The sequence below is a fragment of the Pogoniulus pusillus genome, chromosome 2 (genome assembly GCF_015220805.1).
Source record: "Pogoniulus pusillus isolate bPogPus1 chromosome 2, bPogPus1.pri, whole genome shotgun sequence".
NCBI classification, from domain to species: domain Eukaryota; kingdom Metazoa; phylum Chordata; class Aves; order Piciformes; family Lybiidae; genus Pogoniulus; species Pogoniulus pusillus.
In genome coordinates, this window is record NC_087265.1 from 43284378 (window position 1) to 43298673 (window position 14296).

The window sequence follows — 14296 nt, forward strand, 5'->3', positions numbered from 1 at the left end:
GTGTCCTCCCCTCACTAGTTTTACTACAGAACTACTCTGCTGCTACCATAAGTAATCGTCATGAAATACTTATGTAAGTGTACAGACAGCATTTGAGCATCCTCCCCTCACAGGTTTTACTACAGGACTACTCTGCTGCTACTACAAGTAATCTGTCATAAAATACTTATGCAAGTGCATAGGCACCATTTCAGTGTCCTTCCCTCACTAGTTTTACTACAGGACTCATCAAATTACTTAAATCTTTCTTCTAATATCCAGATGAGTTTATTGATGGTCAGTGTTCTGCTATTCAAATGGCACTTTTCTGATTCAATGCCCAGATGCCTGTGTAATTAGAGATTGGAATCACACAAAATTTATGTTGTGTTCCATTACATGAGATTTAGAAATCAAATCATTACATTTCTGGATGTTTTGAGGTGCACTTTTATGGTTTACCTTTGCTTTCCACATCAACCAGAACTTGAAAATGTCCACGTGTCGACCACACTGTATTGCCTTATCTCCAGTGTCATAGGATACATCATACTGTTTGTCTGGCTGGAAGAGATAGCCTGCACACATCTGATTGCAGCCTTGAAGTATACCCTGCAATGAAAAACATGTGCTTAGTATTGAATGCCTCTTCAACATCTTTGTCAGTGCCATGGACAGAGGCATTGAGTGCACCCTCAGTAAGTTTGCTGATGACACCAAGCTGTGTGGTGCAGCACAGGCTGGAGGGCAGGGATGCCATCCAGAGGGACTTGGACAGGCTGGAGAGGTGGGCACAAGCCAACCTCATGAGCTCCAACAAGACCAAGTGCAACTGCATCTGGGCAGAGGCAATCTCAAGCACAAATACAGGCTGGGCAGTGACTGGCTGGAAAGCAGCCCTGAGGAGAGGGACTTGGGGGTGCTGCTGGATGAGAAGCTCAACAGGAGCCAGCAGCGTGTACTTGCAGCCCAGAAAGCCAACCAGATCCTGGGCTGCAGCAGAAGTGTGGCCAGCAGGGCGAGGGAGATGATTCTCCCCCTCTACTCTGCTGAGACCCCACCTGGAGTACTGTGTCCAGTTCTGGAGCCCCTATTACAAGAAGGATATGGAGATGCTGGAGCGTGTCCAGAGAAGGGCCACTGGGATGCTCAGAGGGCTGCAGCACCTCTGCTGTGAGGACAGACTGAAAGAAATTGGGACTGTTCAGTCTGCAGAAGAGGAGGCTCCCAGGTGACCTTCTTGTGGCCTTCCAGTATCTGAAGGGGGCCTATAAAAAAGCTGGAGGGACTTTTTAGGCTCTCAGGGAGTGACAGAACTAGGGGGAATGGAGCAAAGCTGGAGATGGGTAGGTTCAGACTAGATGTAAGGAGGATGTTCTTTAGCATGAGGGTGGTGAGAGCCTGGAATGAGTTGCCCAGGGAGGTGGTTGAGGCCCCATGCCTAGAGGTGTTTCAGGCCAGGCTGGCTGAGGCTGTGGCCAGCCTGCTCTAGGGTAGGGTGTCCCTGGGCATGGCAGGGGGGTTAGAACTAGATGATCTTCGTGTTCCCTTCCAACCTTGACTGGTTCTATGAATGGCATATATGCATCTGAAACTGCATGCACTAATTGTAATTTCTAAAATATTTCAAATACATTCAGAAGAATTGTTCATTTGTGGGTCAAATCATAAAACACTGAGGCACACAAACAATCTCACAACCTGACATGGCTCTCTTAGAACCCCCTGAGTAGTCATGTGGTTTTACAAACCCACACCTGAAGAAATATTCTCAGATTCATTTAGATTCTTGGGGTTTGCTGCTTTTTCCACTTCACTTTGTAGCACTATAGTCTTAAGACTCAAATTGTTGATGTGCTAAATTGCACACTAAAGTAAAGGCTGTGGTCTCTCAGTGCAACAGAGGGCTGGCTAAAATTAAGAAAAAAGGAGAAGGAATTGAAGGCTTCAACTTTATATATCATCCAACTTTATGACCCTTAACATTAGAAGTGCAAACCACCTAAAACAGACTCTTATTTTTTGCTTACAAATAACTATGGGACACAAACTTACAGATTACTGGTAAACATCCCTGAAAAAAAACATAAAGGAGCAAATTCCTTTATGTATCAATGCTTAAACATGACCTATCTAAAGTGGTTTGCATGTCCTTCACAGTTTATTACTGGTTCTTTGAAGAAGCTTGATGACAAATACAAAATCATCTACCAAAGTTCCCATATAGGTAATTAAAAAATATATATATATACAAAATTCTGCAATATCTGACATAATAGTCCTATGTGCCACTAAATAACAGCTAGTTCTTCTCTCCCTTTTATAAAGGGAAATAAATGCTGCTCTCTTCAGTTTAGATATGGATCCCCTGGAAGAGCAATGGCGACCCTAGGGCTGGAACCCGCAACTCTTTCACCCCAGTTCCATGAACAGGCACCACTTCTTCAGCTAACCTCTCCTAGCAGCAATTGACATGCCAGAAATTAATGAACAGAATTAGTTCTACCCACAGATGATCTTTCTTTTATTTTTATCACCTAAGGAAAATACATACTGCTTAAAAGAATTAAGGCACTACTCTTGGTTTTCTAGGTGACTGGATTGGGCTGGGTGATAGGTTGGGCTGATCTCAGAGGTCTCTTCTAACCTGGTTAACTCTGATTCTATGATTTCACTGGTGACAATGAAGTATCTAGAAGAAAGTCCTAAAAACATATATGGAATCATAACAAAAGCAGAATGCTTTTCAATAGATTAAGGGGGGGAGTGGAGGGGGAAAAGGCTGCTTTTTATTTTAGCAGTTTAGACTGAAGTCAGGTGAAGTATATTAGCATGGCTGTGATGTTAATAGAATATGCACAAAGATACATATCTTTATATATTTAAAATATCCCAGCTAAAGATCTGACCTACATTGTCTACAGATCTGACAAACACCAAACCCCAAAAATATATACATTCTTAAATGCAATGTAAATTCATAGTCATTTTTACATGTAAGAAATTGAAGGCAGACCTTCAGAATGCTTTCTTTGCAATAGATTTGGGGAGGGGGGAAGCTGCTTTTTATTTAAGCAGTTTAGACTGTGAAGTGTATTAGCATGGCTATGGTGTTAGTAGAATATTCAGATTGAATCATAGAATCATAGAATCAACCAGGTTGGAAGAGACCTCCAAGATCATCCAGTCCAACCTAGCACCCAGCCCTAACCAATCAACTAGACCATGGCACTAAGTGCCTCAGCCAGACTTTTTTTGAAGACCCCCAGGGACGGTGCCTCCACCACCTCCCTGGGCAGCCCATTCCAATGGGAAATCACTCTCTCTGTGAAGAACTTCTTCCTAATATCCAGCCTATAACTTAATCCCCTTGTTCTGTTGCTGGTTGCCTGGGAGAAGAGACCAACCCCCACCTGGTTACAGCCTCCCTTCAGGTAGTTGTAGACAGCAATGAGGTCCCCCCTGAGCCTCCTCTTCTCCAGGCTAATCAACCCCAGCTCCCTCAGCCTCTCCTCACAGGGCTGTGTTCCAGGCCCTCCACCAGCTTTGTTGCCCTTCTCTGGACACGTTCCAGCACCTCAACATCTCTCTTGAATTGAGGACCCCAAAACTGGACACAGCACTCAAGGTGTGGTCTGACCAGTGCTGAGTACAGGGGCAGATTCAACAGGCAAAGATCTGACCCGTATTGTCTACAGATCTGACAACACCAAACCCAAGTATATATACATTCTTAAACGCAATGTAAATTCATAGTAATTTTTACATATAAGAAATTGAAGGCAGACCTTCAGAATGCTTTCTCTGCAATAGATTGGCAGGGGGAAGATGCTTTTTATTTAAGCAGTTTAGCCTGTCAAGTATATTAGCATGGCTATGGTGTTAGTAGAATATTCAGATTCAACAGATAAAGAGCTGATCCATATTGTCTACAGATCTGACAACACCAGACCCAAATATATATATATATATTCTTAAATGCAATGTAAATTCATAGTTACTTTCACATGTAAGCAATAGAAGGCAGACCTTCAGAATGCTTTCTTTTCGATAGATTTAGGGGGTGGGAAGCTGCTTTTTGATGAAGCAGTTTAGACTGTGAAGTCAGATGAAGTATATTAGCATGGCTGTGGTGTTAATGGAATATTCAGATTCAACAGGTAAAGAGCTGACCCATATTGTCTACAGATCTGACAACACCAAACCCAAGAAAATAAATACATTTTTAAATGCAATATAAATTCATAGTTATTTTTACATGTAAGAAATAGAAGGCAGACCTTCAGAATGCTTTCTTTGCAATAGATTAAGGGGTGGGGGGAAGCTGCTTCTTGTTTAATCAGTTTAGACTGTGAAGTCAGGTGAAGTATATTAGCATGGCTGTGGTGTTAACAGAATATGCAGATTCAACAGCTAAAGATCTGACCCACATTGTCTACAGATCTGACAGCACCAAACCCCAAAATATATATACTCTTAAATGCAATGTAAATTCATAGTCATTTTCACAGGTAAGAAACATAGAACAGACCTTCTCCCGGACAAGAATGGCAGAACATTGCAACAACACTCCCATCATCTTGTGTGGATTCCAAGTGACTGAATTTGCTCTGTAAAAGAGTCACATATTCAGGTATCTTTGGAAAAACAGAAACTTAACCTGAAGCTGATATGTCTGCTTTCTACTTTCAGATGGAAATGCATGGGATTTTGATCAATAATCTCACTATTATGAGAAATATTACTTGAAATGCCAATAATCTCCTTTAGCATTTCAAGTGTCTTCTTTCCCAGCTATACTGTCCAAGAAAGGAATTATTTGCATGCGTGTTAACATTGTAATGTCAGACTTCAAATTCATTTATATTATCACAGTATCACCAAGGTTGGAAGAGACCTCACAGATCATCAAGTCCAACCCTTTACCACAGAGCTCAAGGCTAGACCATGGCACCAAGTGCCACGTCCAACCTTGCCTTGAACAGCTCCAGGGACGGCGACTCCACCACCTCCCTGGGCAGCCCATTCCAGTGTCCAATGACTCTCTCAGTGAAGAACTTTCTCCTCACCTCCAGCCTAAATTTCCCCTGGCGCAGCCTGAGGCTGTGTCCTCTTGTTCTGGTGCTGGCCACCTGAGAGAAGAGAGCAACCTCCTCCTGGCCACAACCACCCCTCAGGTAGTTGTAGACAGCAATAAGATCACCCCTGAGCCTCCTCTTCTCCAGGCTAAACAATCCCAGTATTATCACTAATACTAGCTAATTGATGCCAGACTATGCTGATTAGCTGATACACAAACTTCATCCTCAAAAGACTCCACTTCCAAAAACATAAAAAAAGATAATTGACAGGTTCTATCAATTCAAGGTAGTGAGTGGGGGAAGGGGTTGTCAGAGGAATGAGCAAGCAATGCTCTCCACAGTCTCAAGGAATCTGCCATTTGCTTAGCATCCACCCTTTCTTCATGAGGAATCCTGAAGGAATGTGAACTATTGCAGAGAAACACCTAGTACTGGAGGGTTCATGTTACTTGCAAGAAAAACTGCAACCTCTTTATATATGCAACTGTTTGAAGATGGAGTGAAGCAGTCTGTGCTGGTTTGCTCTTTGTGACAACTGGATACATTCTAGTTATACTTGATAATGCACTAGGTACCCAAGCATTTTCTTTGGAGACTCTGCTGCAAGACAGAAAGGAATAAATGGTTCTATGGTATTCATTAAAATAATCATCTATGTTTAAGAAGGTGCTTGTGGGCTTTATTAATCAAAGGCAGCAAATGGTTGTTTTCTACTAGTTCTGTTGACCTAGAAACTGAAGCTTAGAGTTTGGTTTAACTATTTATAACATAGGGACAATAAGCAGGAATATGCTCCCAGGCAACCAGCAGCAGAACAAGGGGACACAATCTCAAGTTGTGCCGGGCGAAATATAGGCTTGATACTAGGAAGAAGTTCTTCCCAGAGAGAGTGATTGGCATTGGAATGGGCTGCCCAGGGAGGTGGTGGAGTCACCATCCCTGGAGATGTTCAAGTAAAGCCTGGATGAAGCAGTGCCATGGTGTAGTTGATTGGCTAGGGCTGGGTGCTAGGTTGGACTGGATGTTCTTGGAGGTCTCTTCCAACCTGGTTGATTCTAGGATTCTAACATAATTCTTTAGTGAGCAGCTGCTGAAAAAGTGAAAAGCAAGGAAAATTACATTCTTCATGCTTATCTGCTTTTCCAGTCAGAGCAGCAAGAGACCCTTAGCTGTAATAGCTTTGTTAAGGCTGTGCATTGTCAGAAGGCTACAAAAGTTTACATTATAATCTACCTCTCTGTATGTAAACCTTAGAACTATTTACGTGTGAACACAGGAGGAGGCACAAGATCACCTAATTTGCTAGCCAAACAGCTGAGATGTTCTACATTTCTAACACACTATCCTAGACAGCTTAATGATGACACTAAAATAAATGTGCCAACACTATACATCCATTGACCCCTTCACCCTAAGTCATTAATTACCAAATGTCCCCTTGATTCATTGGGTGCTTTAGAAGGGGGAAGAAAGTCTGTAATCACATTTCACTGACTATGTATATACCCTTACAATGTGACTGGAAGGCAATGCAAATATACGTCCTCCACCTCTACACCCTTCTCTCAGTGGGTCTGTGTTGTACCTGGGGAGCTCAACAAACCTCTCAAGTCTCCTGCTTAGGCAGTCCAAACCAGCAGGCATAGAGCTCAGGAGGCAATTAACTTTTAAAAAACTTCAGTGACTACTTCAGATGAAGAAGTCAAGAAACAGAAGTTCCTTTCCTTCACTTCAGCACATTTTATGGAATACTGTGTACAGTTCTGCAGCCCCCAACACAAGAAGGACGGGGAACTGTTAGAGAAAGTCCAGAGCAGGGCCACAAAGATGATCAGAGGGCTGCAGCACCTCTGCTATGAGGACAGGCTACAGGAGTTGGGACTCTTCAGCCTAGAGAAGAGAAGGCTTCCAGGAGACCTTATAGTGGCCTTCTAGTATCTGAAGGGGGCTTACAAGAGGGCTGGGGAGGGACTATTTACAAGGTCTTGTAATGGCAGAACAAGGAGTAATGGGTTTAAACTGGCAGAGGGGAGATTCAAACTAGATGTTAGGAAAGGGTTCCTTATAGTGAGGGCAGCAAGACACTGGAACAGGTTGCCCAGGGAGGTTGTGGATGCTCCCTCCTTGGAGGTGTTCAAGGCCAGGTTGGAGGTGCCCTGCCTATGGTAGGGAGTTGGAACTGGATGATCCTTGAGGTGCCTTGCAACCTAAACCATTCTATGATTCTATCTAACTTCCAGTGTTCCGAACAAAGGCAATTTCAATTCATTTTTGCAAGGAGTGCTAGGTTTATTTTAAGATGACAACATCACTCTCTACCCTGAGCAGCCAGCACCTATCCTACCTCAGGCAGGCCCAGCTCTGTACCATAGCAGCATGCCAGTCCCCACATGCCTGTGTCTCTGCATGGGCCAAGTCTAGCCTGAGTGTTAAGCAACAGACCCCAGCTGAGGCCCATGACAGGCAATTACACAATGCATGTGAGCCCCATCCCGTGTTTGAGGATCCAGACAGCTGACTACAGAGCAAATAATATCATGCTTTGTGGCCTGCTGTTTTCTGTATTTGCTGATTAACTGAGGGTGTTAATTAGCACCTCTGGTTTAACCTCAGGTCAAAAGAGGTTTGCTGAGCTACTGTGACCAAGCCTTTGTGGCTGAAGGAAATTACTTTGCAATGCTGACCTCATATTCGACATGTTGCCATAACGTGAGTCACTGGAAAATTGGATACATCAGGGTACTCCTGCCCCAGAAGGGGCCACACAGTTTGTCTTCTACTTCTCTTACTGCATGAGATCCCCACTACTAGGAAAGTTTGCTTTCTGTAAAGAACATTTCTCACTGCTCTGATTTTATGCCTATACATAGTGTCTGCATCCAGTATGGTTGGCTCAAGGAAGCAATTTGGTGCCAATTTGTAGAGTGGAACTTGTTTCAAGTCTTTTTTTGCTTCCCTGGAAGCTGATATCTGCAATGATAGGAAAGATGCTTCTGGTTCTTCATTGCTTGCCTTATTTTTAGATAGGCAGCCTTCTGTGACAGAGCAGTTCCAATGGCAACCTAAAGGCAAACATGGCCATTGGGGCATGGAGTTATAAACAGCATCTTCTACAGACCACAGCCCAGTCATCGTTGGATATGGGAACAACTGTGCCAAAGACTGCACATGGGACCCCTCTTTGAATTGTAAGAGGTTGAAGAAAGGGCCATGCCCTCACTCTGCTGTACTTCTAACACAAATGCCTTGCCTTTTTACATCTGGTTCAATTAACTGTGTAATAAAGGCTGGCTTCTGGTCTCAGTGGGTATCTTGGTAACATGCATTATGTGCTTGGGAGCACACATGCTATCTTCTCTGCAGACATCACTCTCACCTGTGCAAGACCTTTCTGCTTGTTTCATGTGATCCTCACATGGCATCAACTCCTAGGTCCCTGTGCTCTGAGATGTGGTGAATATCCGTGACTCTTTCTGGCCTTCCTGCAAGTTCCCTCATCTTCAGAGCCTAGCACAGTAGATTTGTACCAGCTCTGTCCTCTCCAGCCTTACAGTAATGAAATTAATCCCTAAATATCCTCTGCTAATTTAGCTTTTACCATGCATTCCTCTTTATGTTGTATACACAATTATACATGAATGTGTACACGCAAGTGCAATACAAAGCAAGCATATATATATATATATGTATCTATCAAATTTAATTTACTTACTTTCAGGCAGAGCATACACTCTTCATTTGCTGGAAATAACTGCAAGCATCTTTCAGGAGAGAATCTCTACAAATTCTCACCATATCATGTCCTCCTATCATAGGTACTCATGCTCAAACTCTTTCTCTGGACCACTCCTTTCTCACTGCTATTCTCAAAGTCTTGAATTTCAAACGTTGTGTAGCACTCACACTTAGTTTTTTCCACAATTAATCCTTCACCCGTTCCCACACTTCTGATCCCTTCAAAGCTATGCATAGGGCAATCTCCCTTTCTTTTTACCAAGCAATATCCTTGTCCTCCTTGAAAGCAGCTGCGTATTTACCTTTCACTCAGATGTACCTTGTTATTTTCTTCTGTAGCATTGTTTCATTCTTCCTGAGGTGGACCTTTCCTGTCTTGCTTTTGTTTAATGCTTCAACTCCTTAATGCAGCAACTTCAGCTTTTCATGAATTAGTGAAGGGTCGTGTATGTTATGAAAGTACTTTAGTCACTTGAAAGTCTCCGGAGTGGAGTCTCCTCCTCTAGAGGCTTTCAAGGCCTATCTGGCTGTGTTCCTCTGTGAGCCGTGCTAGATTGTGTGGTCCTGCTCTGGCAGTGGGGTTGGACTCCATCATCTCTTTGGGTCCCTTCCAACTCCTAACATCCTATGACCCTATGAACAGTATTACAAATAAAGGCCATGTAGTACCTCTCTATTCCACTCAATTTATGACGGTGCTTTCGAGACATTAGGAGCCCACCTCCCCAGGCAGCCTGGATGAGACAGAAAAAAAGAGAAGGCTCACTGTTTTGTAAGAGCCTAACATTTTTTAATCTACTCAGTCATAAATACAAACTGTGTAACTGTAATTTGCCCAAATAGAAGTACTTAATTTAGTTACTTACATCTACGTGGAGCCAGAGGTTATATTTTTCACATATGTCTGCAATCTCCTGTATTGGATCAAAAGCTCCATATACTGTTGTGCCTGCAGTTGCATTTACAAAGAGAGGAATGTATCCCTACAATAAAAATAGAAGTGTTAAATACAAAAATCTAACCTCTTTCAGAAAAAAAAAGAGGTGAAATTCACTTTAGAAACTTTGCTATCTCATTTTCTAGCCAAAAAAAAAGAAGTGCTTTTTCTATGTAAATGTACATATAGGCAATAGCAGAAACTAACAAATTGTATAGAGGGTAGGAACAAAAATCCTTTTTTACTGTACTGTAACTTCACAAAATTAACTAGACAGAAGACAGAGAATATTCTTTTACAGAAGACAGAGAATATTCTTTTGTCTAATCTCTTAGTAAGGAGCTTCAAATATTCTAGTAGAAAGCTGGCAACAGTGAACTGGAGTTGAGACTTTTACAGTGGTATAAAGGAAGATTAATTAAATGTGATTTGAAGGTTCAAAATTATTCTTTCAGCCTTTATCTACTAAGAAACAGAACAAGGCAGAACAAAGCAATCCAAAACAAAAGCAATATGTGAACCTATCGGATCAAAGAGAGACAACTTTGAATGGTCACAAAAAAGTGAATTGCCATTTCAGACCGATGAAGTATAAAGAAGCTAATAAATACACAAATTATAATCTTGATTGCTCTGACTTTGGTGGGTTTATACAAAAACAGTGGATTTGTCTTTACATCAATTCAAGAAATAACAACTTGTGCCTCAAAAATTGAAACTTACTGGCTATATTTACTAACCCTGCAGCCTCACACTTGAAGTCTATGGGCATTTTTGGGAATTCCACAGAAATTTTTTGTTGCTAAAACTTTAAAGTCTTAATAAAAGCATGTTTGCTTCCATGTTTTCATACTTTCCCCTCTATATTTCAAGACACACAGGTTTGGTTTTTGGAGTCATAAAATACAGATGTGATTCGAAAGTTAAAACCACTTTGGTTTTAAACAGTAAATGGAAACTGTATCAAGACACAAGCATCTGATTCAAGCAGCTATGATATAAACATTATAGTAAGTTTCATTATAATGTTATCTTTTAACACTAACCCTCAGCCTTCAAAGGAAGAGGTAATATTACTAAGCCTAATAGTTAAGCACTGTTTTATAAAAACACAAACCTTCTGTTTTGCTTCCAGAATTTTTGCCTCCAAATCAGCTGGTATTATTTTGCCTCTGTAATTATTGTAGAAACAGAAAGACAAAGGAAATTAGAGAGTGCATATGGCAACACTGGCTACAGTGGAAATAATTGAATAGGATCTTCTCAACAGGCCATTAGCGACTTGACACACTGTACTGAATCAGTCCTTAAGCACAATACAACAAATTTAACAGATGAACACACTGAATACATCAAAACCTTAGCATTCATCCTACCTTTCATTGCATTTTATCAAAATCACGTTGTCTGTTCCAAACCCAAGTGCAGCTCCAGCTTTCTTTATCGAGTAGTGGCTCTGCAGCAAAACATACACACGTTTAATGACGAAGTACCTCCACCATATACAGCAATAAACTAGAATTAGCAGTCTATTAAGCTCACATGTTCTGAGGTAAAGAGAACCAGTTTAGGGACTGCAGCCATGCCTTTGGTTTTGACTTCAGGGAAATACTTGTACCGTGCAGCCATTATGCTGTACATGTTGGAGATAGCTCCTCCTGTGAATGGGTAAATGAAGGAATATAAAGTAGTGCTAAAGAGAGGAACAAAATACACATCAGAGCAAAGACATACAAGTCTCATTTGCATTATGCAGTGAAAGTGGCAGCGAACTATGCAAACATAAATCTCTCAAATGCACGATCATTTGTCTAAACAGCACAGGGACAGAGCCTCTAGAAAGTCATAGTCAGAATTTCCTATCCATCATCTCTCTCAAAGGCTAACATTTTGTAACACATTCCTAAGCAGTTCAGCTACCACTGTGCTACAATTGCATGACAACTTCTTGTAAGCAATCAAACTGTCTGAGACTGAAGAAATGTCACATACTGGATGGATTTATCACATCTCGCTGTAGGTATACAGGTAGATGCCTTAAAGGTAGATTTCTACAGCTGCCTGGTAGTTTTAAGCTTCCTTACAGACAATCAAGGGAAGTTTGGAGGTTATGGCACTTTTAAAGTAATTCAGTTAATCTATTTTGACACTTACTTTTGAAGAACTTGAATTGAGGGAAAGCACCTATTTCTCTTTGTTTACTGATAAAAAGACCCCAGGACAACTAGCTGAATTCTACAACAAACTTCAAAATTTAGTAAGATGAATCTCATCCATACAGCCTAGGGTAAGTTCTTCCTCTTATATTTCTTCATCAACAAGAGCATTGTTTCCCTAGCAGACAAGACTGGAGACCAAGCAAGTGCGTGTTGCTGGATTTTATGTGGGCTGTTGCAAAAGGAGGTGAAATTATCTTTCATCCTACTGAACAGGAGGACATTCCTCCATACCAAATCAAGAACTCTGGAACACTGCTGGCCACCTGTGTTATTCACACACAGGCCCAGGACCCCCCATATGATTTACCAGTCTTTTCTGTTACTGCTGACAGCCTTTATATCACCTTCATGGGAAGACACTTCTGTTCATACTGGTGTGATACTTGTGAATCCAATCAGATTAGTTCACATATAATATGTTCCAGAAAGTGAGAGACAGTCACAACCTTTTCCTGACTGGAAGTCCAAATCCTCACTGACATCAATATATGATTCTTGAGAGCTCTCAATCATCAGGAATGGTGGTTGCTCAGCACCTCCATAAATTAAGTGCAATTAAAGGGTGCTTAAATGCTTAATTATAACAGCTTGTAGTCTAGTTTTGTAATGCTGACCAGCCATGATACATAGCCATACTAAAATAATAATAATAATAATAATAACAATAATAATAACAATAACAATAATAATAACAATAATAATAATAACAATAATATTAATATTAATAATTTATTATTATTTCCCTTTTTTATTTAGTGGTATGTTTAAATAAAGCATTCCTACTTCTAAATATCAGGTGCATTGTTTTGTGTTGCAGATAATGTAGGCATTCAGACATACCTTATGTTTATATAAGCTTTTGAAGTTTGAGTCAAACCACCAAAACATAGGAAAAAACTCACCAGGTGAGAATATCCCATCACCATCTTTATTTGACCATCCAATAATTTCTCTCATCTTTCTAAGTGTTATTTGTTCCATGAGGACAAAAACAGGAGCAATTTCATAGGTAAACCTATATGGATAAAACAAACAAACAAAGACCAGACTGACAACCAATGAAAGAAATCAAACATAGATTCTAAAAACACACCAAAAAATCCTAGTCTATGATTCTTTGTGAAAATGCTCAAGATTCCTGAAATCTCTCCTATAAATTGAGGTTCTGATACTGCAATCATTACCCAAGAAAAAAAAATCCTCAGGAAGACAATACTGGAAATATCAGTCAATAAGAACTACAGAATGAGCTCTTCTGCATCTTTCCATATAACCAATATAAGACTCATTCAGCTCTGCTGGCTGCTGTACAAGATTGCACATTTGTTTCCCAAAGTGCCAATTCCAAATTTGTGGAATAACATTGCCAAATCCTTATGAAAAGAGTGAACTTCACTGAGTTAAACTCAACCATAATTAGAAGTATTGAGCTAGGGCTTCAAAGTCTAAATACAATTAATGATGTGGATTTATTCTGTTGATGATTTCCAAGGACAACTTATTTCTACAATACCATGTGATCAATAACTGTCAAGACTAATTATAAATGATGATTTTCTAATTACCAGTTTCCAAAAACAAGTCAGCAATCAACTACTATATCCACTTAATGAGGGAAAAAAAAACCCACTGCATGGTCTGGTATAGCCTAATGCCACAGACAGCTATTTGGATGGAAAGTGACAGCCATACAACCATTTTTTGGTGATCAAGGTAGATGGATAAATTGATACCACTGTAAACAAATTCTGTTTGCTCTGTAAGCCAATCCTCCTCCCATCCTTGTCATCCCCCCTCCCCCCCAAAAAAAAAAAGTCAGGGAGGAAGAAAACAGAAAGAAACTAAACCATTAACTTGTTATTTCCAAGACAGTCTGCAAGAATATGATGCTCTGATACTTTGGATCTGACTGATGGGTTCCACTTGAAGAATTTCACCAAAATATCTGTGTTGTCTCTCTATCACTAAAATGACATTTTGAGAATAGGTGCAGCCACCCTCAAGGAGGCACATGATATGAAGAAGGGAATGTGTGTCCAAAAAGCTTTCCTTTTATTTACAACTACGCTGGTGAATCAAAATACTTTTTGTTTCAAACCTTAACTGCCCTTAATCTATCAGAGAAACACTCAAACTATTTAAAACATATTCCTTTAAGATCAAACGTTTGTGATTTGTTGTAATTGCTATTGTCAGAGGCCAAAACACTGCTTATTTTGCTTCTATTATTATTAGAACTGCCAGAGACAGATAACTGAACACTTATCTGAGTTTTAGGGCTGTCAATATTTAGAAAGACAAGATTAGTAAATCAGTGAGTACCTCCTAACATTGGGGGGTTTCTG

At 40.6% G+C, this 14296-nt stretch overlaps 1 protein-coding gene across 2 annotated transcripts in view; it reads right to left on the bottom strand.

The window, feature by feature from the left end:
• The window catches only part of GAD1 (glutamate decarboxylase 1), a 40060-nt gene that overhangs the window by 11182 nt on the left and 14582 nt on the right, over positions 1 to 14296 (bottom strand). For both annotated transcript variants that reach the window (XM_064163164.1, XM_064163172.1), the window contains exons 7-14: positions 12854 to 12966; positions 11275 to 11390; positions 11109 to 11188; positions 10850 to 10904; positions 9662 to 9778; positions 9465 to 9529; positions 4511 to 4589; positions 442 to 591 (exon numbers count right to left, since the gene is read on the bottom strand). In XM_064163164.1, coding sequence (XP_064019234.1) covers positions 442 to 591; positions 4511 to 4589; positions 9465 to 9529; positions 9662 to 9778; positions 10850 to 10904; positions 11109 to 11188; positions 11275 to 11390; positions 12854 to 12966 — 775 coding nt within the window. The remainder of the gene's footprint in view (positions 1 to 441; positions 592 to 4510; positions 4590 to 9464; positions 9530 to 9661; positions 9779 to 10849; positions 10905 to 11108; positions 11189 to 11274; positions 11391 to 12853; positions 12967 to 14296) is intronic.